Source organism: Colletotrichum acutatum (assembly GCF_030867785.1).
Source record: "Colletotrichum acutatum strain CBS 112980 chromosome Unknown BDZ83scaffold_80, whole genome shotgun sequence".
Lineage (NCBI taxonomy): Eukaryota > Fungi > Ascomycota > Sordariomycetes > Glomerellales > Glomerellaceae > Colletotrichum > Colletotrichum acutatum.
This window is the reverse complement of record NW_026849074.1, coordinates 86,239-112,353: the sequence shown is the minus strand read 5'-3', so window position 1 is coordinate 112,353 and position 26,115 is coordinate 86,239. Positions and strand designations below refer to the sequence as shown.

General features: G+C 52.3%; 9 protein-coding genes across 9 annotated transcripts; 4 read left to right on the top strand and 5 right to left on the bottom strand.

Moving 5' to 3' along the window:
• Positions 1 to 287: 287 nt before the first annotated feature.
• Positions 288 to 626, bottom strand: BDZ83DRAFT_653986 (uncharacterized protein; the record flags this gene model as incomplete). The annotated part of the gene is made up of 1 exon (XM_060510679.1): positions 288 to 626. One exon carries the CDS (start codon positions 624 to 626, stop codon positions 288 to 290), a length of 339 nt encoding a protein of 112 aa, XP_060362449.1.
• A 4,692-nt stretch (positions 627 to 5,318) lies between these two features.
• BDZ83DRAFT_784066 (PHD-finger domain-containing protein) lies at positions 5,319 to 8,055 on the top strand (the record flags this gene model as incomplete). The annotated part of the gene is made up of 2 exons (XM_060515603.1): positions 5,319 to 7,405; positions 7,487 to 8,055. Coding segments are annotated over 2 exons (2,271 nt in total), but the record flags the coding sequence as incomplete, so codon positions are not given.
• Positions 8,056 to 8,265: 210 nt separating this feature from the next.
• BDZ83DRAFT_754420 (uncharacterized protein) lies at positions 8,266 to 10,213 on the bottom strand (the record flags this gene model as incomplete). Its single annotated transcript, XM_060514474.1, has 5 exons — positions 8,266 to 8,333; positions 8,394 to 8,423; positions 8,512 to 8,985; positions 9,614 to 9,902; positions 10,067 to 10,213. The coding sequence occupies 5 exons, from the start codon at positions 10,211 to 10,213 to the stop codon at positions 8,266 to 8,268; spliced, it is 1,008 nt and encodes a 335-aa protein (XP_060362447.1).
• A 994-nt stretch (positions 10,214 to 11,207) lies between these two features.
• BDZ83DRAFT_784044 (uncharacterized protein) lies at positions 11,208 to 12,888 on the top strand (the record flags this gene model as incomplete). Its single annotated transcript, XM_060515602.1, has 3 exons — positions 11,208 to 11,610; positions 11,679 to 12,267; positions 12,329 to 12,888. The coding sequence occupies 3 exons, from the start codon at positions 11,208 to 11,210 to the stop codon at positions 12,651 to 12,653; spliced, it is 1,317 nt and encodes a 438-aa protein (XP_060362446.1). The 3' UTR covers positions 12,654 to 12,888.
• On the bottom strand, positions 12,672 to 14,108 carry BDZ83DRAFT_629176 (uncharacterized protein). The gene has a single exon (XM_060508753.1). The coding sequence runs from the start codon at positions 13,955 to 13,957 to the stop codon at positions 13,013 to 13,015; it is 945 nt and encodes a 314-aa protein (XP_060362445.1). The 5' UTR covers positions 13,958 to 14,108; the 3' UTR covers positions 12,672 to 13,012.
• A 1,036-nt stretch (positions 14,109 to 15,144) lies between these two features.
• BDZ83DRAFT_583169 (NmrA family protein) lies at positions 15,145 to 16,165 on the top strand (the record flags this gene model as incomplete). Its single annotated transcript, XM_060505622.1, has 2 exons — positions 15,145 to 15,399; positions 15,479 to 16,165. The coding sequence occupies 2 exons, from the start codon at positions 15,145 to 15,147 to the stop codon at positions 16,163 to 16,165; spliced, it is 942 nt and encodes a 313-aa protein (XP_060362444.1).
• A 162-nt stretch (positions 16,166 to 16,327) lies between these two features.
• BDZ83DRAFT_754416 (Carboxylesterase) lies at positions 16,328 to 18,116 on the bottom strand (the record flags this gene model as incomplete). Its single annotated transcript, XM_060514473.1, has 3 exons — positions 16,328 to 17,454; positions 17,533 to 17,757; positions 17,837 to 18,116. The coding sequence occupies 3 exons, from the start codon at positions 18,114 to 18,116 to the stop codon at positions 16,328 to 16,330; spliced, it is 1,632 nt and encodes a 543-aa protein (XP_060362443.1).
• A 2,111-nt stretch (positions 18,117 to 20,227) lies between these two features.
• On the top strand, positions 20,228 to 22,408 carry BDZ83DRAFT_704147 (uncharacterized protein; the record flags this gene model as incomplete). Its single annotated transcript, XM_060511491.1, has 6 exons — positions 20,228 to 20,349; positions 20,397 to 20,486; positions 20,538 to 20,693; positions 20,745 to 20,967; positions 21,017 to 21,586; positions 21,647 to 22,408. 6 exons carry the CDS (start codon positions 20,228 to 20,230, stop codon positions 22,406 to 22,408), a joined length of 1,923 nt encoding a protein of 640 aa, XP_060362442.1.
• Positions 22,409 to 22,905: 497 nt separating this feature from the next.
• On the bottom strand, positions 22,906 to 23,637 carry BDZ83DRAFT_583175 (UVI-1h; the record flags this gene model as incomplete). Its single annotated transcript, XM_060505624.1, has 3 exons — positions 22,906 to 23,031; positions 23,117 to 23,362; positions 23,440 to 23,637. 3 exons carry the CDS (start codon positions 23,635 to 23,637, stop codon positions 22,906 to 22,908), a joined length of 570 nt encoding a protein of 189 aa, XP_060362441.1.
• Between the last annotated feature and the right edge of the window lie 2,478 nt (positions 23,638 to 26,115).

Genomic DNA, 26,115 nt, shown 5'->3' with positions numbered 1-26,115 from the left:
TTGCAGACCCCTCTGGTCAGACATGATTCCACCGCGATCCGATGAAAAGGTCTACTTGTGATTTAAATTCCTGGCTTGACCAAGTCAGCCACGGTCATCAGACCGAACCTATTCACCGCGGCATAGTGTCAAGTCTGATCAAGAGGACGCTGTGCAACGCCGAGCCCAGGAGACGAACTTGTAGGTATTTCAAGATGCAGATGGCAGCTGTTCTGACTTTCGCGGAAGGTCCAGAAAACGCAACAGCTGGTCAGAAACCCAAGCAGCAGCCGAGGCAAAGCTTTCGCTCAACCAAACATTGACTGACAACTTCGGTCGCATTCGAGCTTCGCATCAATGAAAGATTGACGAGGTTCGTTGCCCATTGCTAGCGCAGTGAGAAGGGAGACCACGGTAATGCCGCTTGGAGGTTCGCCCCTCTGTTCAAGACGAGAGGCATCTTCATCCTCGTGACGGCCTTGGGTGCCCAGAGACAAGAACGATTCTGCAATGTTTGAAGAAGAGGAAGCACAATACGTTGTCAACGTTTGCCAGCTCTCGCCGCTTGTACAGAAACCGGCGTTGGCCTGGGCCAGGCGAGGCGATCTTTGTTTGCGAAGTCGCAATCCAGTTGCGGATAGCCTCATTTTGCCGCACCGGGCCATCGCCAGGCCTTACCTGCGCCTGCGTCTACCCCTCTATCGACGAGCTTCTTGGGGGAGAAGGTACGAGGTGAGGCTGCGCGCTTGCGTAGAATGATTTGCCGACCGAGGTGAAACTGGGCAAGAAACATGTAGCGGGTTTCCTCAACGTGGTCTTGGCAACAGCAACGTTGAGACGCTGCAGTTCTCAGCAGCCGCAGCCGTTACGAAGTGTGAAGCAAGCGTCCTCGTACTAATTTTACGTTGTGTTTTCTCAAACACGTTGACACATTGCTTGGTCAACTGAATATGGACCGCCGGGCTGCGTGTCTGGAAGTTGGCATCTAGGAGAGGGAGACCGAAACAGAGTGGACAAGTTACCGACTCCAAGCGTCGGGTGTGTGATGTTTGTTGCGGATTGCAATCCCTATAGGAGATTCCAAAGGGGCTAAGATGCAGCCGCCCAGCAACACAGACATGTTCCACAACGGCGGCGGTTGTATTTGTGTCAACTACTGAGTTGGCAGAAGAGCGATCAACCCATCATAGAAAAGAACCAAAGGTAAGAGAGTTCGGCTAACGAACAAATAGTTCGTGGGTTGAGATGGAGACGACACCATTACTGGATGCTGATGATTGAGCCACGGAAAACAAAGTGTCTCACCCCGTCCGTCCTCTTGGCCCGGGTCCGTTCGGCAGATGCTCACTACATCTTGCAAGTTCCAAACCGTCTGAAACTCTGGATGACGGACGGGGGGGAAGCGGGAGCGGGAACATCTGAAAGAGGCTCGTAGGTCCGAAGCACAATCGCTCCATCGAACATCGGACGGGAAGTTGTCTGGTTTTGCTCGCGTTGTCTCTCCAACCGATCGATCTGCCGAGTTCAAAAGATGAGAAAGATTTGAGGTTTGCCCAGCGAGTTTTCAATCGTGCAAAGAGAACCAAAATCCTCCCTCCCCCACCCCTGGCGAGGCGCAACTGAAGCGAGCTGAGGTCCGGCCCCGAAACAGTGGGGTTCTAACCGGAGCGCGGAGGGAACGGCGCAGGTTGCGGATTAGTATGGGCATCATCATCGTGACGGTCCATGGTTCACCAAAGTTTTGTAGGTGAGACGGTGGGCGGATAGTGGTGATACATACGGCAACGTGACCGAGTCCCAGAGAAGCGCCTTTTTCTCGTTCAGCGCACAGATGGCATCCTGTAGTCTGGTGGCCGAAGCAAGCTTGGAGGAGGATAGACGAGGACTAGTTTTCGGTAGCGCAGCGCCGCGTTGACTCACCAGTTTTGCCGCTTACATGCCGGGGCCCCAGGAGTCTCTGATGGCCTGCCAAATGCCACTTCCGAGGCTTCAACGAGTGCTGGTTGCTAGGTCATCTCGTGGGCGTGAGGTATCTGTGGGAATGGGTTGGTGGTAGACTGACGTGATGTGCATTGCACTGTAAGAAAGATTGGCTCGGTGAGAGAGAGAGAGAGAGAAAGAGAGAGAGAGAGAGAAGGAGGGGGGAATTGTCTTGCTCACAGGGCTGCAGAGACTTTTCTGCATTCGAAATTATTTCGTCATGACTGCATCGAGCAACAAGGTTCAGACTCGCTTTTGTGTGGATGGGCATTATTGAATGGTATTTGGCAGCTGTCATATCGGTCTCTACTGCAGTTTGCAGACTTGTTGGCTCGTTTTTTGACAGATGTCGCTCACCCTACCATCACCTGCCCGCCCAGAGCCCATGGGTTGGCCGCCATGCACCTGCAGTAAGACTACAGCGAGACTACAGCCCGGATCGGCAAGGCGCTCTTCGAGCTGTGCCTGCTTCCCTGTCCAAAGGAGCGAACGGAGAGGACGGTCCTGGAGACTGTGGAGAGTCCCTTCTCTCCCCCTTCCCTCGCTGGCTGGCCAAGATTTGTGCCTTGCCGTGTAACCCCTGCCTCACGGTGTAGTCGCGAAGGATATGGCTGCCTTTGGTTAAGTACCTTGCATGGGCTCTCTGCAGACGATCCTTCCTCGCATCGCATTCTACATTTCGCTTCGCTGGACAGCCGAGCCCCGTTGCAACCAGCAACCGGCCAACTTGTCTCGGCAACCGTATCAGCAACTGTCATCAGCAACTCTTGGAACAGAGCAGCAAGAATGCGGGAGCAACTTTAATAAGTTATCCTGACGGATACAGATAGCTGAGACGTACATGGTGACTTTCAGCGCTCTGAAGAGGAATGTTGTATCGAGGTTCGGAGACCGAGTTGAGTCAGAGACGGGAAAGACCAGGGGAGGACAGCTTACAGGACTCAGATCGAGGGGCAAGTCAGACCAAGATCAGGCCAGGGCAATTCCCATGTGGTTAGACGGGTGCTGATTTGCATGCCTTTGCTCCCATTTCCCTCCTCCCCATCACCGAGACATGCCCATGTCGAGCAGGAACATCCTTGAACCGGCCCTTTCTTCAGCCTCCCTACTCATACAGAGGACCTGGAGGGGGGTTCATCGCATATCTCGTCGGCGAAGTGCACCAGCAGGTGCACCATACACGAGCTGCTCTCCCATCGCCGAAGCAACATAGCAGTTGATGATGGCCACTAACAGTAGTACATTAGCTCTGTTAGCCGCCGCCCAGATCAAGCATGAACCTGAGCAGACCACCACACCACCCACCACTGTGCCCGTGCCTGTCAAGCCCGTTCATGCCATCTGATTGCGCCATTCCCTTTAGACGGGGCCTCGAAGGTCGTTGGCTCGCCGTATTCTCTGGCTTGGCTTCCCAGGACGACGACGCCGGTTGAAGCTTGTATGCCACCATCATCCCGTGTTTGCCCACGTTGAAACCCTAGATAGGCGCTGGCGGCTGTCCAAGGAAAAGAGTATCTCGACAACGATACATCTGGCCACCAAGGAAGATAGAGACCGTAGGTAGGGCAAACAACCCCTTTTGCAGTTGGTATCGTGGGTTGTTTCAGTTGGCACAAGTTGCGCTCTGGCTCGGCGATCAGAGCCTAGAGACTATCTTAGTCACGACCTCTGCTATCTGTACTTGCCCGTCACCTGACGACCTCCCTGTTGAGCCACGCTGGCCTATCCATCTTCCGTGGCGTTGGCCGAGTTTCCCCCTCATCGGCCAGCTTCTAGCCTGGAAGCCAACGCCGTTAGGGGGCGTCATGGCGATCTGGTCAGACTGGACTCGACACATGTGGCTTTTCCTTTCGTCTTTGTCCTTTGTGGAAGAGAAACGAGAAAGGAAGAAACAGGATATCTAGGGTAAGGCACGTGTAGTCAGAGATTGTTTCGTTTAGCTGACTGGCCCTATAACCCAATTACGACACAGCAGTCTATCCACCGGGAAGCTCCCAGCAACAGAGGCAGTCAGTCGGACGAGGCGCCTGTGACTTTCGCATCTGAGTTTTAATGGTAAATTGTAGGCGAGCAGCGCAGTCTCACCAAGTGCGCTGTGCACTGCTGGACAGTGCTCCCATCCCGCTATCCTGTCAGGCCTTGCCTAATGAGAAATGCTGACTTGCTAGGGATACGTACCATCCACGACCTTAACTCGAGGTACTTCTATGCCCGACCCAGGTTGTTCCTCTCTCTATGTTTCTGCATCCCTACGGACATGATTTTAAGAAATAAAAAAATTAGCCAACTCCAATGAGAGAAAGAGAACAGGCCATCTCTGCCTGCCTCAAGGTACCTTAGCTCGCGGCTTGCCATCTGCCATCTGCCAACTGCCAATATCTACGTACCGAGTACCTAGCATTGAGGCACAATTGTGCGCCGTCCTCAGGTTACCTTCTCTCACCTGCTTATGCAGTAACTAACCATTGATTACTGCATCGGCTGCGGCTGCTGCTAGGTACCTGTCCATTTCGTTTCCTGGGCGTAGGTCTTCTTCACACTCTATCCTCTCCCTCCTACAAAGTGATCTATTGGTTCCTGGACGTTCCTTAGCACTTCTTCACCATCTATCTTCTCCCCCTTCTTGTGCTGCCTCTTCTCGATCCTGCCTTCTGCATGGAACTTGGAAGCGCCCTTCGCTGCAGACCAGTCTTTGCATCTGCCGTGTTACGACTCTGACGACTAGATACTACATCTGCTTCTGTAATCACGCTCCCACCGCTGTACAGAGAGTCCCGATACGCTTTCTGCGCCGCACCTCACGGACCTCCCTTTTCACAAACTTCCCCTCGACTCCCAACCTCCCCCAGGCTCGAGTTCCTCCGACACCTTACGCATACAATCGTCTTGCTCACGCCAGCTCTTCGTCGTTCGGTGTAATCTTTTTTCTTCACATGAAATTGCCGGTCTGGACCTTCTGTAATGATCAATGATATGCGCATCTGACGTCGCCCCCGCCTGATATCTACCTACCTACCTACCTACCCAACATTCACGAACCGACCAATCGACAGCACTCGCTCTTCGCTTCCCCCGACCCCCAGGCCGCCGATTGCACCCCTGGTCTTCCTTTGGCTGTCCTCTGAACTCCTCGATATCCTCAAGCTTGCACAATTCCGTTTGTTAGGGTGGTTCATGTCATGTTCAAGTTAGGGTTGTGTGAACTACAGTAGAATTGCTATGAGTGGGGATCAGCTGGCGTCCAGGCAAGAATTCTACCAAACCCGCCCCGTTCACGTTCGTCTTTCTGTTTCTGCCTCTCGACCAGGTCGCAAAGATTGGCAGGCCGGACAATCTATCAAAACGCCATTTTGCTAACCAGAAACTCTGACTACAGCTTTGGAAACCCAAACGCTCAGCCGCCCACCCCCAAACAGACTCCCACTTCCGCCGTTTTCCCGAGCCCCGTTTTCGAAACTCCTAAGCAGTCCCAGGGTCACTTTGACGACGCTGGTGGTTGGACGCCTCGCTTTGCAGAGGAATACTCCGTCTTCAACACAACCCCAGGCAACCTTCGAGGCTCTCCGGGTTCCTTTCCCGACTTTGCCACAGGTGCTACTACCTTTCCTGCTTCGGCAAGCCTCAAGAGGCCTCTGTCCGCCGAGAGCCTCGCCGCCCAGATAGCAACACATGCCAACCACTTCTCCCCCAACACGAACCTACCTCTACCCCCGGTCACCGCAGCTCGACGACTGCCCTCTTCTCCTAGGCCCCCGATCGAGCAAGCAGACTTTTCCAGTCAGGAAGGCGGTTCGGCCAGTCCAGAGCAGGCGTCACAAGACAGCACCGCAAAAAGTTCACAAGGCAGGGAGAGTGTGGCGGATTTGAACGGGCAGACAGCAACTCCTCCCCCATCTTCCCACAAGGGTGGCCGGAAGCTTGCTCCTAAGCTACAGGACGACAACATGCAGAATGACCATGGCTACGGCCAGCCTGACTTTTCTGGAAACCCACAACATCCCAACATGGCGGCCTTCGTGACTGCTACCGACATGTTCGGATATCCCATGTCGGCTCCGGCAACTGCTTCCGCAAGCTTCTGGGATCCGAGTGCCGACATGTCGGGCATGGAAATCGACTTCTCCTTTGGTCCCAATGTCTTTCAAACTTCGGGACATCGCCATATGCCTTCGTTTGACGCCTCGCAAATGTTTCAAGAGCCTGCTGCCCTGCCGCCGTCAGGTAGCCAAGAGACTGCCCAGCCCATCAAACGGACACGGCCCCTGGCTCCTAAACCTGTCATGAACAATGTCCAGTCCAGCTCGGCAGATATCTCCATGGTCACAAACTCGTTCTCAACCTCAATGGAGGACCCCTTCGGTATCATGAGTCCCGGCGGAGTCGATCCTGGTGTCTTGTTCGGTCGACCGCTATCTGCAAACATGGGTGCAAACATTCCCGTCACACAAGGCTCGGCACAGTTTGCCCTTGCAGCGGCTGCAGAATCTCAATCGAGAGCGCCTATGCACGGCGATATTCGCCGCTCCCTCAGTACCAAGGAGCTGGGTCATGGAAGGCCATCCGGCCATGCTTCTATCAATTCCCCGATCAAAGCGAATGGGCGGCTCAACGGACTGCAACGAAGTGCCAGTGAGAATCGTGGGAGACGCGGACTTTCAAAGCCGTCATTGCCTAAGCTCGCTCCAGCCATACAGCCGAGGCCTCAGGTGGCCAATGGTCCCGTAGCCGGCCCAAGTAGGCCACCGAGCCGCCCGTCTGGCAGACTATCGCCCCTGAAACAGCAGCACTCTCGCCTTTCGAGCCTGACGTCGATACCCGAGTCGACTCCTCCGAGACCTCGCACGGCTGTGAAGTTCACGATCGATTCGAGAGGCAGGGCGCGGGCTGAGACCACCATGGTGATGGATGAGCCTCGGCTTGAGGAGGTACGCAGACTACCGGTGACACGGGAAATGCCGCGTAGAGAGAAGAGCTGGGAATCCGAGGACGACGACTCTTCGACAGACGACGAACCAATCATCATCCCCAGCCGAAATACCTCGTTTGCATTACCAGATCCCCGTCGACCGTCGTCAGCCTCCATGTTCCATTCGTCTCGAAGGAGCGTTAGCGAACACAGCTCGAGCAGCTTGGGTGCGTCTGTTTCGCAGCACGAGGCTGAGAGCGAGGCGGAGACCGTGATGAACGAGGCACAGGGAAAGGGGGGTGACGCAGCAAGCGAGCTGCGGAAGCTCGTTGAAAGCCGCCAAAAGCGTGGACATCAGGCACCTGGCAGTCAACGATCACAGCGATTTGCGTCGGGCAGTTTTCAGGGTCACCTCGGGGGTATGATGTCACCGACGGGTTTCACGGAGGCCAGCCTACCCTCGCCGACGAAAGCGACGTACAACGTTCGATGCGTTTGCAGGAACAGCACGGATAGACAGGGAGAGTACATGGTCCAATGGTATGATGCCGTCCCCAGCCTGCCTCGTGAAGATGGCCGGCTAGCACCTATGATGCTTTACCAATGCTAACATTCCACAAGTGAGTCCTGCGAAATGTGGCTCCATGGATCGTGTATCAACATATCCAAGCGGACACTTCCATCTGTGTACATTTGTGCCTTCTGTTCAAACACACCCAACATGCGAGGCGGTCGACTCCGGGGCAATGGCCCCGCGCTGGGACCGCCCGGGGCGAGCCCGTTAGCCCGCAAATCATTCAGGTAATACGTGAGTGCATTTTGGAGCACAGCGATAATGACCGGCCCCGAAAAGTCGATAACGGCACGCGAGGAAAAGAAAAGGTTTAGAAAGAGAAACGGGCGATCCGTCATCACATCATCTTGGATTTTGATGAGTATATATAATTCCCGAGTACATACCTTGCGGCTTAATGATGAATAACAAACGAGAGGATGCTTAGAAAAGAGAGTACTAAAGCTATCGTGAGATGACTGGAATTGTGCAGAGAATAACCAAGGAAGCGAGTTGAAGGTGGATCTTCCAATGTTCAGAATTCTCAGTGAAAGGTCTTGTTGGACCTCGGCAGTAACTCTGGCACCAAGGAGACTGACGATGCTACCATTGCTGAGCTGGCCAAGATTGTCAGGGCATCAGTGAGTGTAGGTAACTCATGTGAGTGGTTGATTTACAGTCTACACGGCATCATCTGCGAGGATTGATCCACACGCCAATCCCGTACAAGGTTCTCTGTTGGATTTACTACATCTTTATTACAATCTGTACTCGGCAGAAGAGTGCTCTTCCGATGCGACTTCTGCCATGAGGCCCACGACTTTCCTATCTTTCAAGCTTGCAAATGCTAAACCACAACCCCCCGCAAAGAGACCCTCAACAAAAGGAAGTATTGGCGCGCGTATATCCGTACGCCTGTAGTACAAGTCAGCTGGCCGTCCCGTCGAACGTCAAACTTTTGGAGGTTCATCTCACCTCTTTCATATCCAGGAATCGAGAGATAGGCTGGACCATTTCAAAAGTCAGCGCCTCCACACAACAAACGCACGACTTCTATATCGAAGCTTGGGAAGGAAAAGAAGAGGCAACTCACCACACTCCATCAAACCATTCCCGTTCCTGCCCCCACACTCCTTGGCAGCCCACTCGACGGCATCAACCCACTCCTGCACAACACACGGGTTCCCGCCGTCCCTCCCGTTGCCTACGTCCCCGCTGCCCGCGTACGAGCACATGTACGCCACCGCGTCGCCCCAATGGCTGTAGGTTTTTTCGCGGTAGCCGAGGCGTTTGCCGTTGAGGGCGGCGCATTGCGCGGCGAAGGCGTTACGGGCGCCGTTGGGGTGGGAGGAAAAGTCGGCGGTGGTGATCCAGGGGCTGTCGGAGCAGAGCGGTTTGGTGTCGGAGGGCCAGAATGTTGCGTCGCGGCGGGGGAGGTGTTGTGGTGGTACGTCAATGTCGGAGACTCTGGTATGGAGTTCTTTGCCTTGTGGGGTGAGGGTTACGATGTAGGTTCCTTGTCGGGAACCTGGGGGCACGAGGGTTGAGAGGACTGGCCCGGCTGATGCTATGAGGATGATTAGGTGGTGGAAGGGCGTGGAGATCATAATTGCTTGCTGTTGATGTTCGGGGGATAAGAAGTGCGTGATGGCGAGTTCTCGGTGATGTGAGGCCACATCAAATTGTGACAATATCCAGCCAGAAGGGTGTTTACTTATACTCCATTGACTTCATGATCGTTGTCTTTGACCGAAATCTGTGTTTCGTCACGTCCGTTCCGTATCTGGTACTTGCTCGTCCCCAGATCGCGATGGATCGATCTTGATGTGTGGGTGACGGATGTGTCCTACCACCATGACGGTTGCCAACTGAAAGAGTAGATATGGCAGTGGCGAACCAACAATAAATGGCACCAAGTGCTGACATGTACCATATCTAGTCACGAGTTCGACTCGAGGAACCCGATCGAAGATGCAGTCCGGCACCGATGACCGTTGGATGAATGAGTGCCACAGGTAGAACGAGGAAAACGAACGATTTCTCGTTGTAGATTAATCAGCTGTCTAACTCCCGTCCTATAATCAAAATTGTAGGTTGTATCTCTTTGTTTCGTTACTTTCCTTCCCACCTTGGCCCATATGTAGTAATTGCAAAACGCCCCTCCCCTGTCTATCATCACCCCCTTTTCACCATACAGGCGACCGTCGTCGGTGACATGTTCAACATGGAGATCAAGTCCTCGTGCTCGTGATCGTAGACCAGCGCATTGCACCTGATGTTGAACTTGTTCTGCATCGAGTCGTCCACGATGATGGTCTCCTCGTCCTCACCATCTTTGCCGCCGGATCTTACAGAGATGTGCCACTCTGCTGGGTCGCGGTGCCGCGGTAGTAGCTTCACCGCGTGGAAGTTTGTCTGTTGTAATGAAGATACCTGGACGAGCACCTCGCGGTCCCATGCTTGACTGTCTGTCACTTCACGGCCCTAGAAAGAAGTTTGCGGTGTCAAATCATGCAACGATGAGTAGATATGATAGAGAGGGAAAGGGGTATGAGAGCCTGAGCACAAAACAGACTCCAACTCGGCGTCAGGGGAATAGTAGGGGGATCTAAATACTAAACATATGTGGCCTACAGGGGAGAAATTACATTTGCTGACGTTGGTGAAGAACCGTCACAGTTTGATTTCGACTTTGAACGAGCTTCACTTTGTAGACGGCGAGTACCGCGTCGTGAAGGGTTCAACCTCCAGTCTTCTGAATGCACGACATCGACCGTCTGGAAGTAAATCTTCATCTTTACGAAGCGAGTCGGCGGACGAACGCGGGTATCGCGGAGCTTTTGTGGATTAGATGCTGAAAAGGATACACACACACACGATGTTGAATCACAACTTCATCAAGGGCTCTCTCCAGGACAGACGGCGGCTTTAAGTCCCCACAACAAACCTCATCCCGCCGGAGGTGGGTAAGTCCCGTTGGGCCAACAGATCCTCGACGCTACCCGTCTATCGGTACCGGCTGCGGGGTCCCAGGCGGCGAGGTGTCGTTCTGCAGCCCCGGCGCACTATCCCTTAGGTCTTACCGCCTTTAGCCAAAGGATTGCCTTTCAATGGTCGTGGACCGTGGACCGTGGCCGGTAGACAGAGTACCCACTTGCCTCGGTCTGAACCGCGGCAAGGAATTTGGTACGAGACTCGGCCGTACAAGAGGACGTTGCTTGATGAATTCGTCCGGACGGGATCTCACATTCTCGCTACGCATCGCAGACTGGGCCACCCGGATGGATGGTTGAACCGAAGGCCCCGCCGGTTTGTAGGTCTAGAACGGCAAACCGCGTCTGGTGAATACACCGTTTGACGAACACTACGTAATGACTTACATTCAGAGAACTGCTAGATGTGGATCGCTGACATACATTCAACTCGGACTTTGATGCGACTGTGAACACTTGCTTCTCATAACGTTGAACGTCTTCTAAGCTATTCAAGCTGCGGAAAATATATCCCGCCGTGACCTGTAAAATGGCAAGAGACGCTGCTGTAGGTATGCGTCGGCACGTCTTCACCCACTTGCAGCCGGTGGGATGGTGAGACGAACATGACCAATTGGCAAACAATCGCCTGTTGCGAGGGACCTTCTCCAACTCAGGGCCTCGGTAGGGTACCGTCCAATGTTTGTATAAGTAAAGATTAAGTGTATCCAATCGGCAATGGATTTTCAGTATTCGGTAGGTCAGATCAACATTCTGTAAAACTTCACTCACGCAAACCACTCATACAGACAACGCTATGTCTCAGGCCCTCCCTCTTCAGAACAAAGGCATCTTCCGCAACCTGCCAACTTTCCCATCGGATGTCACAGACTTGACAGCCCTCATCACCGGCGCCAATGGCATCAGCGGATTCCATACCCTCAGGGTCCTCCTCGACGCACCGCAGCGATGGAAGAAGGTCTGGATAGTGTCGAGAAGCCCCCTCTCGGAGAAGATGATGAGCTTCTTCTCTGCCGAGCAGCAGAAGCGCATCGAACACATCTCGCTCGACTTTCTGGCGGACGCGAACGTCATCGCGCAGGGTCTCGAGGAGCGTCAAGTCACGGCAGACTATGTCTTTTTCTATTCCTACCTTCAGCCCAAACCTGAGCCCGGAGCCGCGGCTTGGTCCAACGCCGAAGCTCTCGTCAAAGTCAACTGTAAGTCCGCACAAGCGCATTTTCCACTGCCGAGGAGAAAGACTGCGCTTTATAACACTCCTGGCCAGCCGCCTTGCTCCAAAACTTCCTAGACGGACTCGAAAAGTCCTCCATCCGCCCCAAACGCATCGTCCTGCAGACCGGCGCCAAGAACTACGGCGGCCACATCGGCCAGGCCATCTCGCCCTTTGTAGAATCAGCGCAGCGCGTCACCAGCGAGCCAAACTTCTACTACCCGCAGGAAGACGCCCTCTTTGACCACTGTGCCAGGACGGGCGCAAAATGGAACGTCTTCCGCCCCTCCTGGATCATCGGCGCCGTGGAGAACGCGCAGATGAATGCGTTTTACGGGCTCGGCGTCTACGCCGCCGTGCAGGCTCACCTCGGCAGGCCGCTCGAGTTCCCCGGCACGATGGCCGCTTGGCTCAAGGACCACGCACACTCGCATGCGCACCTTACTGGGTACCTGTCCGAGTGGGCTGTTTTGAATGAGCATTGCGGGAATGAGGCGTTTAACTCGAGTGACCAGGGATCGTTCAGCTATGCGTTGTTCTGGCCTGAGCTTGCGAAGTGGTTTGGGATTTCAGAGGTTGGGAGGCCTGAATTGGATGAGTCAAAGATGCAGAAGATCTCCATGCCTGGCGAGCCGCCTATTGGGTACGTGTCTCTCCGACTGTTGTGAGGATGAAGCCCTTGGCTGACTTTTGTCTGTGTCTAGTTTCGGCCCCCGTGCAAGCTTGAAGTTCTCTTGGTCCTTCGTCGCGTGGGCCAAGGAGCCCGAGAACCACGAGGCCTGGAAGGAGATTATGAAGAAGCACAACCTGCTGAATGATCCTTTCGAGGACCCCGAGGGCCAGTTCATGTTCACGGACGTCGCTGTGCTGCCCGATGCCTACGGCCGCCTTAGCCCGAACAAGGCTCGCATGATGGGTTGGAACGGGTTCGTCGACACGGCGGAGGGCATCTTTGCGACGTACCGCGAGTTTGGCAAGCTTGGTATGCTGCCGCCGATGGCTGTGGACGAAGCTCGGCCGTTGATCTAGAGGGAGACTGTCGAGTGTCACGCAGCTCGGGGAGTACAGTAGTGTGAGAAACAAATAAGATGGATGGGTAAATTGATCAACGCATGAAAAGTTTCGTTTGGTATTGTTCATGGAAATAGCGCCCCTGAAACACTTGTTTTTTCTTTACTTTTCGATGGAAAAACGGTGGCAGAATGTGGAATCTAACAAGACACCCCCGATAGCCTTGAATCATGGTGTAGAATTCTCAATTACTTTGAATTAAACATGTGCAGCGTCTATTAAACCCGGCTATACGATAAACGTAACAGGAGGGGCAATGAGGGATGATAGAGGCCTGACAGAGTGCAATTTAGGGCCTGCAAGACCTGAACCCATGTCTAGACAGGGTTGGTTGGGACGGCAGCTGCGAGAACTTGCAAATTGAAGAGAACTCCGACAGGTATGGAAGCAATCCCCGTGGAACTCGCCGATGTCGAAGGGGTGGCAGATGAAGTAGGGGACGGAGTGGTGGATGGAGTGGTAGACGGAGTGGTGGACGGACCAGGGAAGGCTAGACCGATGGACGGATCATAGATTCCCCTTGTATCCGTAGTCAACGTAGGCGAGACAACGACGATAGAGGATGACGACGACTGAGCGAGAGTGATGAGAGGGCTGGTCAAGGAGCTGGAAGTTGAGACTAGGGTGGATGAGGAGCTGCTTGGCAGAATAGAAGTCGAGATCGTGGGCACACTAGTCGAGGACAGAGAGAGCAAGGAGGTGCTGCTGCTGCTGATGCCGCCGAAAGTGCTGCTTAAAGTACTGTTCAGAGTGCTGCTGATGCCGAGCAAGCTCGTGGACAGGCTACTCAGAGATATGGTACTCGAAGATGAAGTTGCCAAGCTGCTGGTCAAGGAGCTTCCCAAAGAGCTAGTTGAAGAGGTGTCTAGACTGCTGGTAGACGAGCTGGAGCTGGATGTGGTGGGCGTCACGGTGGTGCTTCCGCTGGAGCTCGAAGTGCTTGAGCTTGAGGAAATAAGACTGTCTGTACTAGATGAAGCTGTGTCGGTGCTAGAGGACGAAGAGCTTGCTGTTGTCGGTGCGTCGGTAGACGAAGACGAGGTGGAAGATGATGTTGTTAGGATCGAGGTAGTAGAAGAATCAGTTGGAGTAGAAGAGTCGGTAGATGTGGAGGAGGTGGAAGAGGAAGTCGAAGTGGTAACAACAGCCATACCCATGGTTGAGGATGATGAAGAAGAAGACGAAGTTGAAATGTGATCCGAATGCTCGGTAGAACACAACAAGACAGAACCGTTGCTTAATGTATGTCGAGGTACAAGCATGGCCACTTTCGACAGGCCGCTTGCAAAATCAGTAGGAAGAAGTAGAGTGACAATGCCTCAAACTTTTGATGAAGCACAGCTCATTTGATAAGACCAGGACACCTTGAAATTTCCAGATGAGATAGTGGATATCAACTTGAGTAATGGAACTGTCACGTCTGCGGATCTGAGAGAGCTCTACGGGCCGGGGCGACAAATGGTTTTGTTCCTCTTCGGTCCGGCAGTTACTTGGACTACAGGCTTCGGCATCGGAAGCGGGTTCTCTAATGAAATCATTTTGTTGCATTCCTCTGCTGATGGGTGGCGACACAAGCGTCGGGAAGCCGACCGTTAGTTTTGCGTGTCGGCGAAGTTCTCAACCATGGTCAGTCTTACGTTGCAGAATGCAACCGCGTACCAGAGAGATTCAGCCATGAATCTTGATGATTGTTGAGAGAGAGGTCTATAAAGAGAATGCTCACATGCTGGGTATCTGCTCAAGCTTAGAGGACCAAGGACCAAGCACCATCCCAAGGACGAGTGTCAGAAACTGACACAAACCAAAATGGATATAGCAGATCCAGGCAACTAAACCAAGATGACCCGCCGCATTTGAAAGTCCTCCGTTGAAGATGATGCAGTTCTCGTCCGAAGTTGCATTCCACACTATATTGCCTTCTTCCATTCCACGAGGCCGGTTCAAGGGGGCCGGAGGTAGACGGCCGAGAGACCCGCTTTTCCCGGAGTGAGGTGCCGAGGCGGCAATTGCTCAACCGGTCACTAGTACGCGAATTGAACTGATAACGTCAAGGAGCGATATCTCACCCCCACTGGAAGATTGAAAACAAGGCTTGTGCAGGCAAAGGCTACAGCTAATGATTCGTCAATTCTCATGGCTTCAGAATTGAGGTGCGCCACGGACTTTCCCTCAGAAATTTCGTCTGCAAAGTGATTATTCAGCGATGAGCCAATTTCTAAGCTCTAAGCTGAGCGACAAGGAAAACACTTGAGAGTTATCCATTGCAAATATCCACTCCATCGTCATCTAGTGTTCCACGGATCACAAGGGGCAAATATGACTGACGTTTCTGCGTCTCAGCAGACTGGAAGTAGTATTTAAAGATTTGAGATGAAGCGCCCGGACTGTCTCAAGTCTCGTAAAATAATCATAACATCATCAATCGCTCGTCCATCATTCGTGTTACAAAATGAATTCATCCACGCAACACAAAGTTGGCATTTTCCCCGCCTCTGGAGGTATCGGTGGGGGCACTGTAAAGCACATATTACAACGTCTCTCTCCAACAAACTTGATCCTCATCTCCAGGAACCCCAACAACCTTTCGCATGCACGAGAACTGGGAGCAGACGTTCGCCAAGCTGATTACGACGACGATGAATCAATTCGGAATAGTTTCCGCGGAATCAAGACTTTGTTCTTGATTTCGTATGCATCAGTTGAGGTCGAACACAGGTTTGAGGCAAGGCTTCACAATCTGAATGACTATGAACATGTATGAGAGCTGACAAGACCACGCAAAGCGACATAAGTTTGCCGTCGACACTGCCATTGCAAGTGGTGTGAAGCACATCTTTTATGGGTCCTTGGGCTTTGCTGGAAATGCACAGAACCAGGAGTCAGTGGCTCACGTCATGAAGGCACACCTCCTTACTGAGAGATACCTTCATGCATGCGGCAAAGAGCATCCTGGTTTCGATTACACGATTGTCCGCGAAGGACTTTACACCGAGTCCTACCCGCTCTACACCTCGTTCTTTGACCCGGCTCGATCTGTCAACGAGATCAAGATTCCTCATGACGGCGCTGGACCCGGTATTGCATGGGTTAAGAGGGAAGAGCTGGGAGAGGCTACAGCTGAGCTCATATCTCGCTACGTCACAGAACCTGATAGCTTCCCTTACCGCCAACAGACGATTCTCTTCTCGGGAACAAAGACATTGACCTTGTCGGAGACAGTCGACATTCTCAGCGAGGTAGCAAAGGTCCCGGTCCAGATCAAGCAGGTTTCGGATGATGAGTTCGCCTCTCAGGCTCAGGTGATTCTGAACTTCACTTACCGTGGAGTTGACTACTCGAAGCCGTGGGCTTCAGCCTTTGAGGCGTTCCGTAGGGGTGAGGCGGCTGCTGCGTCGCCGTTGCTGAGTGAGCTTTTGGGAAGAGAGCCGGAGGATTTCAAAACCACTTTGATGAACTCACTCAAAGCTTAAACTAGGAATCAAGAAGCCCAGCAAACAAGCTGATCTTTTTTCGTACGTATTCGCACGGCGAGTCACATCATCGTTGCTTTGGTCAACCAGAAAGTTCAGGGGTGAATAATGATTGAATCTGGGCTTAGAGGCGAAGCAACCTGCAGCTACACCATGTTGCTCCTACACTTTCCTAGCGTATGATGCATCAAAGAGATTACAACGACTATCGATCACATTTGAATCTGTCATAGATACTCCATCCCCGACAATACCACCTAAGTTCCCCAGGTCCATCGCACCAGGCTTGCCAGAAAATTGCGTCCAGGCAGGCACTCCAGGCCCATTGGCGGGGTTCTTGGCAAAGTTGGCCCACGCTGTCTGCATGAACTTGCTCAAGGCAAGAGCTTGGCCAGGCGTCGCCGGCGCCGGTGAGAGGTTGCCAAAGACGAAGCTGATCTCTGAGCCGTGTACCGGACGAGACAAGATACCTCCCGGCGTTGGTGGGAACGAGGTGGAATTGAAGAGGTATCTCCAAGTTGGCACCCCTGCTTGGGCCGAAAGACGAGCTTCATGCGCAATGCTGCAGCTCCAATCCAAGTCCGTGGCGAATTGTGTGATTGCATCCTTTGGAGTCGGGAAGGGCATTCCGGCTCCGACTGGATATGCGGCGGTCACGGCCTTTTGCAACGCATCGTCGCCGGGAAATGTTGCAGCGACGAATGCATTTAAAGCGGTTGGTGGCTGGCCCATTGTGAAGATATCGGCTTCTCTGAGATTCGTCCCTATCATCATGGGTATCTTAGGAACCTTGCCAGAAGCGCGAGTAGCATCAGGTGAGGTCGGTACGTTTGTGTCTCCGTCTGCAACAGGCGGGAAGTTGAAGGGACCCGTAGAGAGTATGGATACAAGAGCTTCGACCGGGGCGGCTCTAACACAATCAAGCGCCTTCTGGCTGCCACACTTAAGCGAAGTTGCAAGGGTCTGAAAAGGCGTCTTCATGTTTGGTCTGCCCAAGAGGCCGGTCATGAGTCCGATTATATCTCCGCCTGCCTGCGGTCCAGTGACGAGATATGCGGTCCCAGACTCGGTGATGACTGCACGAAACGAAGGCTGAGCACCGCTTGTGAGCAGTAAGAGGTCGACTGATGAACCGCCAGCTGACTCCCCGAATAAAGTCACCTTATTTGGGTCACCACCGAAGGCTTTAATATTACGCTGAACCCATTGAAGCGCTAGTTTCTGGTCCATGAGACCGACGTTGCGCATTTGGGGAGGTATTCCCTCGACGTCGCCTGGGAACCCAAAGACTGCAGTCACAATGATCAGCAACGCCTTTTTTCCAGAGGCTGAGAGATAAGGTCTCGAAGTGATCAATGAATACTCACCACTCGTTCGGTAGTTTGGCGTCACAACGATCACGTCTTGATTCCGTGCAAAGCTCGAGCCATCGAACATCGGTGTATTGGCAGAACCAAACTGAAAGCCCCCGCCATAGTACCATACCATGACAGTTCTTCCTTCGGCGGGTGGAGGAGAAGAAGGTGCGTAGACATTGACGAACAAGCAGTCTTCGCTTTCAGGACCGGACGGCATCATGGCAGCAATCGCAGCTTTTGGAAGTCAACGCCATGATCAATACGAGTAAAGTCCCAGACGAGCTCCGATTAGTAGCAGGGGACATTCACTCACCAGGTATAGCCTGGATACAGGATGGAGCGAAGGCTGTCGCGTTCAGGACTTCGTTGTGAGGCGCCATCGAAGCAGGCACCGGCGGTGCAAAGCGTTGTGGTGGTGCCGCATACCGAACGCCCAAAAATTTGTTGACTCCATTCGCTGTCAAACCAGAGTATGATCCATCGTCCAGCTTGACTTGTACTGGTTGTTGTGCATTCAAAAGTGTTAGTGACGTAAGCAAAGTAATGGCAACAACCGTCGATCGAGGAGACCAGCCCCTTCGTGAAAACTCCATGATTGGCTTATGAGTCGTAACACGGCCAAGATTACGGGATTAAGAAAGAGAAAATTATCGTCAATGTTTGATTAGATCGCACAATCTATCTCCATCTTACGAGATCTGGGCTTAGTTCCTTTATGTCTTCGGCCCTCAGCAGGGTTTGATTTGGTTTCCTCGGCTTTTCCGTCGCCTTTCCATGTTCCAACTATTCACTAGATGCAACTTGGCACTATCATAGAGTAGTAGGTCGTTCCTAATCAGTCCCAGGCATTTGCAGAGGAATTTAAGCTCGGTGGAGAAGCCGCAAGGAAGACCCGAGAGCTTGGATTCGGCCCATTATCTAATTGGAGAGAATGGACGGACGAAACATCAAGTGGCACGGTGAATGGGTGCACCGGTGGGATGAACAGACTTATTCATATTAATAGGAAGTCTATTCGTCGCGTCCACCCTATTTGCACCCCGCATGTGTCGTTTCACACCTTTTTCAGGTGGACGGTCGTCAAAACGGGTAATGGCGAACGACATCTGTAATGCGTTGTTCTACATCGTACTTGCACTACTCGAAGACTGAACTGATTGCAAAACGGAAGATCCGGCTCCTGGAAGACTAGTAAGCATTGGATAATGAAACATATTCAGCCACAAGAAACGAGAAATAAATTTGACCAGTGGAAACGGGAAGGAGATTTCCGAGAGCCCCATGATGAGGAAATCGAGGTAATCGAGGTGCTTCCTACGCGCAGACGATGGTGAGTGGCCATCGTCAATATTTGCTCTGGCAATGAGTGTAAGCCAAGTATCAGCTTTACTTGGGTTACATGGGATAAAAGAGACGCCAGTCACCGTATATAAGGAGTGGCATTGTCTTAGAACAAGAAACATGCCGTGCGCTGTTCCCTTTCCTCACCTTAATTATCTTGCTAGTCAAGGTGAATCGTCCACTCGGCCCCGGCGAGAGTCCGGGGTTTCTGCGCAACCAGACAGAATTGTCTCATCAATCCATCCGTTTACCTGCCATAGATACATGATGCAAGGAGAAGCACGACATCATAAGAGAAGGATTCTGTCCGCACCGATGTCATGACTGGATCAGGTACCTACTGCTCGAGTCTCGGGCGCACCCTCGGTCTTCGGGGACTGCAGTGCCAGATCTCGCCGGCCGACCGGCCCCACAAACCCGGCATGAACCCCACTTTAGGTGCTTATAAGATTGTTACTGCCCAAGTATACTTAGCCAACTCCACAAGACCTTATGGCCATCGAGAGTCGTCACGATGTTCAGAAACTACGCGTTAAACAAGGCAAGGTACGTAGCAATGACTATAAAGTACGGCTGGAACAATTCTGAGGCAAGGAGCCAGAAAAAAGAACTAAACAATGACGGTCGCCGTAATTTCTGGTGATATTGCCGATACCTGCTCCCCGTCATAGCCTGTTAAGAAATGGACTTGGCAAATTGAGAGCATCTTACGACTTTGTTTTCTCCTGGCAAAGAGTAGCATGGATGGAGGCGTTGCACATCCAGCTTTCTTGCCGTTCTTTCACGTTGGTGTCGGAATAAAGGATGTAAGCTGACCACATTATCTCCGAGTGGATTGCCCTACGCCAAGGCCGCCAACCGAAGCTCATCAGTTTTTTTCAACTTCCACAGCCCGCCAAGGACCGACTACAACTCCGCCAAGTAGAGCTCAGTAGAAAATTGCAGGCTGTGCTGGTGAGCAGCGAGTCGAGAATGAGTTTAGCCTCACATGATCGGAACTCTGCTAACTTATCGCCGATAAATTACTTCCCATAGTTCGGTATTTGCCTTGTGAGACGAACAACCGCAATGAAGGATTCATGATCTGGCCTGCTCAGCCACCTATTTTCGCAGTTGTCACAGCATGCGCGATGAGGACCTGGACAATGATGATCAAAACTTGGCAGACACTATGACGACGCCTGTAAGTTGCGCATCTCATGCTGGATACATGCTTCCTGATGGTGGTAATTTGCATACTTACAAAACTGTTGTAATGACCTTGGCATTATGATCTATAAAAGAGCAGTGTCTAGCCAGTGCAATGCATTGCTTCAACATGATAGATGCAAATACCGCAGTTGAACATTATCCAGACAAGATGATGAAGCCTTTTTCTTTCGCCTTCTTTCTACTCCTCAGTGGCAGCGCGACTGGAAGTCTTCTCAACGATACAGCTTATGACTATGTTGTCGTTGGCTCAGGACCTGGAGGTGGCACTCTAGCGTAAGAGTATTGCCTCCGACTACCGTCTTGTTGCTAACGTTTCTCAGCGCAAGCCTTGCACACGAGGGTCATTCTGTCTTTCTCATTGAGGCAGGAGGCAATATGGGTGATGATCCTCTTCAGCAAATCCCCGGCTTGTGAGTTTCCAGACCGCTCGATATATGAAGCCATGTGCTTATACTTCACAGAGCGGATGTCAACTCGGAGGACCCCGCCATGTCTTGGCAGTTTTTTGTGTCTCACTACCAGAATGAGACTCAAGCCCGTCGCGATCGTTACTTCACCTACCGTCTTTCAAATGGCACACTCTGGTACGGCATTGATGCCCCCGAGGATGCAACTCCGTAAGTCATGCGCCCGACCCTTGGTTGGATCGTCATTAATCACCGATTCAGACTAGGCATATACTATCCCAGAGGAGCTACGGTTGCTGGTTCTGCTATAGCGAATGCTATGAATGTGGTTCTCCCACCCGACAGTGACTGGAACCACTTCGCAGAGGTTACAGGGGATGAGTCCTGGGGCCCTGAAAACATGAGATCAATGTTCATCGAGCTTGAAAGAAATACCTATACGCCTGAGGGGACGCCAGGCCGTGGTTTCGATGGATATATTTCGGTAATAGGACTTCATCAGCCGTAACGACTATTCAACTGACAACAAGTAGACGAACAGAAACAACATTTCTTACGTTGTCGACCGTCCGGGCGTGCTTCGTGTGGTCCAGAATGCCATCTCCCAGACCGAGGGCATCGAAGCACCCGATTCCGAACAAGTCATCGAGCTGATGGAAAGAGACCTGAACCGCCCTGATAGCGATCGTTACGAAGTACCGGGCTTGTATCAGATACCTCTACATGTTGACGAGAACCGCCGCAGAAGCAGCCCCTGGAATTACATCGCGGATACTTTGGCTTCAAAGCGTGAAGATGGAACGCCGCGATATCCGTTGACCTTAAGCACCCACAGCCTCGCGACTCGCATTCTGATGAAGAATTCTGAGACCGGCTTGAAAGCTTATGGGGTAGATTTCATGGTTGGAGAAGGTCTTTATGAGGCCGATCGACGATACGACCCCTCGGTCGAGCCCCAAGTGCGCACTGTCAGGGCTAAGAAGGAAGTCATCATCTCAGGCGGTGCATTTAACACTCCTCAGCTTCTCAAGCTCAGCGGAATTGGACCTCGAGAAGAGTTAGAGAGATTCAGCATCCCAGTTGCTGTTGATCTACCTGCCGTGGTAAGCATTGCCTCTCCCTTCTAAGAAGTCAAGGTTTCTTCATACTAATGAATCTCCTAGGGTGAGTTCCTGCAGGACAACTACGAGGCAGGCATCAACGTTCGTTCAAACATCGTATGGGAGAATAGTCCCTTCGCAGAATGCACGCCTGGTAGCCCCGAGACAGACTCCTGCCTTGCACAATGGGAAGCCGGCTATGGTGCATATGGCGAGGCCGCTGCTCCCATCTTCATGCTGCATCGTAGCAATCAATCCAGGAACGCAGATTGCGACCTCATCATCTTTGGTGCGGCCGGTGGTGTGTTCGATGGTCACTATCCCGGGTTCAGCGAAGTTGCATGGCCGTCGACATCTTTCTTCTGGGCCGTTGTGAAGATGCAGAACGGCAATCCGACAGGCACCGTGAGACTTCGATCGTCCAACCCCCGAGAGACCCCGGAGATCAACTTCAACTTCTATCAAGAGGACGCCGATGTCGATATTGCTGCTCTTTCCGAGGGCATTGAACATCTCATGTCCATCATGAACGTCACTAGAGAGCCGTATCAGCCCTTCCAGGTCATCGACCCCCCTGCGGATCGTTCACTTGAGCAACATATCCGAGATCACACTTGGAGCCATCATGCTGCTGGCAGTTGCAGAATGGGCCAAAACAGTCTGGACAGTTGTGTTGATTCAAAATTCCGAGTTCATGGTGTTCAGGGACTCAGGGTTGTTGATGGCTCAGTCTTCCCGAGAGTGCCCGGCGGATTCCCTGTCGGTGCAACATATGCTGCTAGTCGGAAGGCATTCCATGAAATAGTCAGCAACGACGAAAGATAACAGTGTTGTCTGTCTTTTCTTTGTATCTGACTCTGATTGAGCGTTCACAACGATGTGGCTATGGGTGCTCTTTTTGTTCTTTATCACCGGAAAGGCCGCGGGATGTCAACAGAGGATCGCCATAGGTAGCCGCACATACATATTTAGAACTTCGTATGCAGTGTCTCTCTCGTTTCAAGAGTTTTCCGGTGGCCTTATCATTACTTTGGATTCCATAGGTGATGTTTATTTAAACCCCAGCTCAGTGACAACGCAGTCTCCTCGCTGCTAAGGATGGTGTAAAAGCAAATGCTCTGATTGGAAACATGCTGCATTAAATAAGAAGATAATCATTGAGAAAAACAAGACTGCCGTAGCGTTGAAAGCAAGCTCCCGCGGCTGAGCACAACCCAGAAGCTCCGTTCCATTATGACAGCATCAAGAAGTGAAGTGGGCTTGCCCCGATATTTCCAAACAGACCATTCTCTTAGTCGTTCAAAGATGAACCAGCGAATTATTTAGTTGAGTGTAAGGCCCTGGTAGCGGTCCATCGTGGTCGTGATGGTTGCGGTGAGCATGTTGGCCTGTGCTTGGAGATCGGTGGCTCTGCTCTGCACGGCATCAATGAGGGCAAAGGCGACAGACTTGGAATTTAGAAGGGTCAGCCAGACTTTTCCACATCTTTGTAACATCGGATACTCCTTGAGAGGTCGGGAGGGTGAGGCTCACGTCGACGACATCTTCGACCTGTCTGAGGACGGCAGCAATTGGCGCACCGATGAACGGAACAGTCGAAAAGAGACCGGCCTTGCCGATGAGGACGTTGAGAAGCATCTGATGGATGCGCACGAACTCGCGGAACGCCTCGAAGATGGCGTCGGACTGGGCGCCGGCCGGAACGGGAGGCATTCCCTTCATCTGAGCGAGGGCCGTGGTGACGGTGCCGACAATGTCTACGAAGCCGGTGATGATTTGCTTTGGCGGGGAAGATCGTGTCAGCTCCAATACTTGGACCAAAGTCTATGTCCGGCAAAAGATGAGGCTCGACTTACCGGGAAAGGTCCCAGGCCGACGATAAGCAGTGGACCGCTGATGACGTTGATCTTCTGCGCGGGGGCGATGAGATCGTTGGACTTTTTGGTGACCATGTTGATGTTTTGTACGACTTGGGCCGGGGTCGTTTGGCCGAGGACGGAGTCGCTGCAAATTGCCAGGGCGGCGACGGCGAGCTTGAGGATGGAGAACTGCATATTTTCTGATTAAAATTGAGGGAGAAGAAGGCTGCAAATCTGGGTGGTCAGCTTGGAAGAAGATGGTCTGGGCTATGTTGAGAGGATGAGATGGTGATGAGAGGTGTGATGAGAATGGCGATATTGCCGGGAGATGCGTAGCTTCTTATACTCAGTCCTGGGCAATAACTCGATGCTTCGGATGCACCTTCAACTTAACTTTCGATGACTTCAGACTTTGCGTGCTTCTCTTGCCGGCTGAGATCTTGACGCGCTCATGGCTTGTCACTTACACTGCCGTTTTCGTGCCAGCAAATTTGGGTACGATATTTGCCAAGCTCCTCCATCAGGAACGATCAGCAACTCCGCAGAACTCTCCGTATTGCTAGAAATGTTTTGGTTCCAGGCTAATAATTCAGAGCAATCCTAGCAAGTAAAAGTCAAGAATCACGGGCTTGGGTGAGAGAGCTTCAATGACGAGACATCATCAATTGTTGCCAAGAAACCTAGTATGTGTGTAATCAGAGACATTCAAGATCTGAGACAGCAACTGTTCTTACTTCTTTAGCCCGAGAAACTTGTCTCCTAAAGAGGCAACATCTCAAAGCCTCCCTTCCGGATTCTTCAAAGTGGGTATCTTACAGTAACCCAAATCAAAGCTGGCGCCGCAGTGGAGCAAGCAGCTCGGGTATTCAATCTCCTGGTACCAAGATCTGCAACGGTTTCACTTAAAGATTTCGACTAACCTTTCCACCTAGTCCCGCCAAAGACCACCGAGAAGCCGCTTCGGGGAACGTCTCACCAGATGGACCCCAGTGCGGTCTAGATTGGCGTGTAGGCAGTGCGGCTAAACGCCTGTGTCAGAGACAACATTACGACGTAAGTGGCATCTTGGTAGTAGAGCTCTACCTCTAAGAGCCGGAGCCAACCCACTTTCGGCGACTGCGAAACTTTGCTAGATGTAAACATAAGCATTCCCGAACTGTTATTGTGCTTCCTCCTTTGGCAATCGACATAGGGGCGGGCCAGGGCGGAAGCTTGATTAGGTCCCGAGGGCAAACTGGATTAGAGGACGGGACCGGCCGGCATCTGTCTAAAGTCTTTTCTGCGTCAAACTCCCTAGGCTCCATCGTGAACTGGGGTCGCCAATATTGAGCACACCTGAAAGGCAACCAAAAGTTATCAGACAGGGAGACAGAGCGGTGGGGATTCCGCGAATAGTTTCATCTATTCGATGCTTGACCGGACTTCAAGCCGGTACTTGCCGGACTGTTCCTTTGCATCCCCCCCGTTCCTGACCTGACCCGCCGGGTCTCGGAGTCCCTAAACCACATCCCCTCTCTACGGAATACCTACCAGAACGGACGTATGCTATCTTGGCACCGATGTACCGCTTCAGGCTAAACGGCCTTCTCCGCACGAGATTTTAGATCTCGGGCTGGAGACGTGCCGGGCAGTTAGGGGCATTCCAAGAGCCGCTTGGCAGAGTCCCTCCGACTCCAGGGCAGTGGGGAGTAAGACAAGCTGTGGAGCCCGCGGCGACGATCTTCCCGATGATTTGCATATCTCGACAACGGCGTTCTGCTACAGTTGGAAGCCGATGTAGGGAAAGTCAACGTCTGAGAGTTTTTGTTGCGCGATTTGAATTTACGGTGGTGTTTTTTTGTCCCGAGATGAACGATGTCTAGTTGCATGCTGTCACCGTGCGAAGTGGTAGGCGAAACGGATCCCAACCGCGGGTAAATTAGTCTCCTCTGAGAAACGGTGTCCCTTTCGAGTCTCTGGCGGCTAGTAGCCAAGAGAAAAAGGGGAAAAGTAGTGACATCGTGGCTTGTTAACGCCGAATCCTAACGCTGCTAGATACTTGCCTAGGTACGTTCCCGTGATGACTGCGTTACCGGAGTCGGACCCATACATCCGGGTTACCCCGGTACCGAACTCCCGAGAAACGACCCCGCTTCTCCGGGCACTGAACGGAGATGCGGGGACAGCCCCGTAAATTCTACCTAGCAGACGAAAAACCGGGGAACCCATTTCCCCAGACTTTCACCCTTCCCTGCTACCATTTCCAAGCCAGAGGATGACGTCCAATCCAACTACACCACACCACCAGCCCCTCCCGCAATTGACAACCACACTATGTGACTATACACCGCACCACACCGCTCTGCGCCGGCCAAATGCCAAAGGGTCACATTGAGCATCCCAACACGAAGTGACATCGCTCCGATCGACAGCCAGCACACAACAATGCGAGCAACGCAACGAGGTCTGGGGGTTGGGTAGGAAGCTTGCAAATCGTCACCATCCAGTCATTCTCACCAGCGATTGACCATATTTTCTGTGCTTGTGAAAATGCAACGTACTATATTATATCAGTAAGGCTCATATATCCCTCTCTGCATCATCAAGGCCTCCTCTGTAAATTAAAACGTCTATGTACATGAAATGAACCTTAGGTCTGCCACAACCAAAGCTGCTCAAAATACCCCTTTTCTG

Bases quoted from the DNA above. Each gene is read 5' to 3' on its own strand.
- BDZ83DRAFT_629176 (XM_060508753.1), bottom strand. From the start codon at position 13,957: ATGCTTGTACCTCGACATACATTAAGCAACGGTTCTGTCTTGTTGTGT.